Genomic DNA, 3,342 nt, shown 5'->3' on the forward strand with positions numbered 1-3,342 from the left:
CATTTACTTGGCATGACATAGAGATTACAGAAGAAATAAATTTTGTTAAGCCCAAATTGCTTTGATTCACCTTTGATTAAAACTGAAATCAGAGGCCACAATTTTTTTAGAGATAAATTTTACAGAGCTATTGATACAAATGCTTTTGATAATGTAAAACACTGGGTTATGAATTAGCCTTTGTTAGACAGTTGAGGAGAATTTTAAGTCATATGAATATATATTCTGAATTTTGTTAAAAATCTGAGTTTTTATCTGCTTATTAAAAAGGTACAAGGAGGGCTTCCCTGGTGGCGCAGTGGTTAAGAAACTGCCTGCCAATGCACGGGGCATGGGTTTGAGACCTGGCCCAGCAAGATCCCATATGCTGCGGAGCAACTAAGTCCACGCACCACAACTACTGAAGCCGGGGCACCTAGAGCCCATGCTCTGCAACAAAAGAAGCCACAACACGGCTTCCTTGGTGGCGCAATGGTTGAGAGTCCACCTGCCGATGCAGGGGACACGGGTTCGTGCCCCGGTCCGGCAAGATCCCACATGCTGCGTAGCGGCTGGGCCCGTGAATCATGGCAGCTGAGCCTGCGTGTCCAGAGCTCGTGCTCCACAACGGGAGAGGCCACAACAGCGAGAGGCCCACGTACCACAAAAAAAAAAAAAAAAAAAGCCACAACAGTGAGAAGCCCGCGCACTGCAACGAAGAGTAGCCCCCGCTCACTGCAACTAGAGAAAGCCCGCGCACAGCAACAAAGACACAACATAGTCAAAAATAAAAACAAATAAATAAAAATTTTTAAAAAGTACAAGGAGCTTTCTTTTCCTATAATACCAAACAATTTGTTTGAATAGTTTCCTTGATGTTATGAATGTTTGATATAGAAAACTAACGTGTTCGAATATTTGTTGTGGAACACCATTCATTTGATTTGTAAATCGTATTTGTCGTAGGAGATTAATTTTATTCACTGGCTTTGTGATAATTAACTTGCTGATTTTACCTCACTGATTTGTTGTAATTAATACAACTGGTAGAAAAAGCCTGTGAGGATTCTCTTAAAATTAGGAACATAATGAAAGAAATTCCTTCTGGTAAAAACTAATTTTGTTTCACAAAAATTAAATTTGTTTTACGTGTAAATTAAAGTGGCTCTAACAAATTAACTTAGAAATGCAACGCAAAGTGTCAATTTGTCACAACTGGGTATTCAGGCTAATGGAATCTTCTTGCTTATTTTGATATTGTTGTTTTATTTTACCTCTATTCATATGTGGATCATCACATTCCAAAAGATTAAATGATAATTCTCTTAAAGCTTCCCTAAGCATATAAACTTTAACAGGTGATGATTCAGAAGGCGTCTGCACTGCTAAATTATCTCTTATCCCCTCGTTCTTGCCCAATAAATAGACACCTCATGCTGGAACATGGGATAAATGGGAATTAGCAGCAGGTGGAGGGAAAGACAGGAGCAAGTGGTACAAGCAAATGGCCTTGAAGTCAGACTGATGGTGATTGAAATCCTGTCCCTACCCCTTACTAAGCTTTGTGATCCTGGGTAAGTTACCCTGAGCCTCGGAGTCATCAACTGTAAATTGGGGGTAATGATGGTAGCCACCTCACAAGGGCTTTTGTGGGGGAGAAGGTGAAGGATTACCTAAGATTGTGGTTATAAATCACTCAGTCCCTTGAGAGCGTGTGATAAGTACTGTATAAATAATGACGGCTATTATTAGCTGACTGGGATGCATTTAGCTGTCTCGGGAATAAAGGCAGCTGCAGAATTTCTGCTAGGAGGGGCTCCGGAACACAGATCACACTGGAAGGCGCGATAGGACCCTGCTTTTAAGTTGATTCTTTGCGTAGTTGAAGAAAAGAGGAAGGAGATTTAGAGGGACTGGAGTGCTTCCGCCCCCGCACCCCTTGTGCGCTGCTCCCGTCGCGGAGATGTTCGGGGCTTGTCTTGCACTCTTCCGTCCCGTCCCATTCGTTCCAACCAATCAACCAGTCAACAAACACGAAACAGCCCTGCCAAGGGGTTGTGGACTCTGGAGAGAGGGCGCCGCACTTCTAGCTTGGAGGGTAGCCGCCCTGCGCGCAGGTCCCCGCCAGATGCCCCTTACCCCTTACACCGACCCAGTGGGAACCCACCGAGACCCACCCCAGCCCCGCTCGCCCTGGACGTCAGCCCCATCTCCCTTTCCAAGGAGCAGGGGCAGCATCCGGGGTTTCACCGGCCACAGACCGCAGAGAGTGGTCCCCCTGAGCCAGGCTGGTGTCAGCGCACTGCTGACCCGGGGAAGCCGCTCGGACCCCGCTGCAGCCTCCACCGTCAGACAGGGGTCCATTCCCAGCACCTGCTCAGGTCGGGGACACACTCGGGCATCCACAGCCGCGGCCAGTCTCCTGTTCCCGCCCGGCCACTCTCCCCACCCAGGGCGAGGCTTGATCTTGGCTCTGGAGCCGACTCTGAGGTCCAGGCTTCGCCTCCAGTTAGGACTTGACCTTGGGCAGGTTATGTTTGTGTGTCCGGTTTCCACCATACCAAGATCACCCCCAAGGACCATCATCAATCTGGAGGGTTTGGCACCTGCGCTCAGAGAACTTTCAATATGCATCAGCTGTGATTACCTTACATGCCCCGAACCCAGACAAATCTGTCAACCTGCTCTGTTTGTATGGTGAAAAGACCCCGGGTTCTGGTTACAGTCTCAACTGCAGTCTCAACACAGACACGCTGAATACTCTGGGACCAGTTGCCCCTTCTCTCTGGACCTCTGCTGCTCCGTCCGTCACCTGATCGACGTCAGATTTGAAAAACCCATTTATTGATCTTACAGGCTCCTCCCCGGCAGGAGCGCCCAGCTACAGGGATTACGCAATCCTGTGGGAGGGGCCCCACGGGTGGGAGGCTGGTCACTCTGCTTTAGGGGAGAGGGAGGTCAGAGGTTCATAGGAAAATGGCATTTGAACGAGGCTGGAAGGATGACCCACTGGACTCCGCCCGGTAAATAATAGCGAGGCTTTTATGTCGCCACCCTTTCAGAGCTGAGCGTTCGCAGGGATCGCGTCCTGTAGTAGGCCCACTTTCCTCCTCCACGGCTGAGGTCGCGGGGACCGCGGAGCAGAACAGAGCAGGTGGTGCCCGGAGTCCGCATCCCAGGACCTGGCCCGCATCTCGAGGCCCGCTCCGGGGTCCGCTCGCTGGGAGCGCGGGGGTGCGGCCGCTCTGGCCGCCAATGCCCTGGCCACACTTGGCCGTGGCAGGGGCCCCGCTTCCGGGAGGGTTGGCTCGGCTCGGGCAGCGCCCGCGCAGTCCCAGCCCGCGAGAGCCACGGGGTCCCGGG

General features: G+C 50.4%; 1 protein-coding gene across 1 annotated transcript in view; it reads left to right on the top strand.

The window, feature by feature from the left end:
- Positions 1 to 2,958: 2,958 nt before the first annotated feature.
- The window catches only part of AKAP10 (A-kinase anchoring protein 10), a 60,884-nt gene continuing 60,500 nt past the window's right edge, over positions 2,959 to 3,342 (top strand). The window contains exon 1 of the mRNA XM_024752163.1: positions 2,959 to 3,002. Coding sequence (XP_024607931.1) covers positions 2,981 to 3,002 — 22 coding nt within the window. The 5' untranslated portion in view covers positions 2,959 to 2,980. The remainder of the gene's footprint in view (positions 3,003 to 3,342) is intronic.

The sequence above is a fragment of the Neophocaena asiaeorientalis genome, unplaced genomic scaffold (assembly GCF_003031525.2).
Source record: "Neophocaena asiaeorientalis asiaeorientalis breed wild unplaced genomic scaffold, Neophocaena_asiaeorientalis_V1.1 scaffold540, whole genome shotgun sequence".
NCBI lineage: Eukaryota > Metazoa > Chordata > Mammalia > Artiodactyla > Phocoenidae > Neophocaena > Neophocaena asiaeorientalis.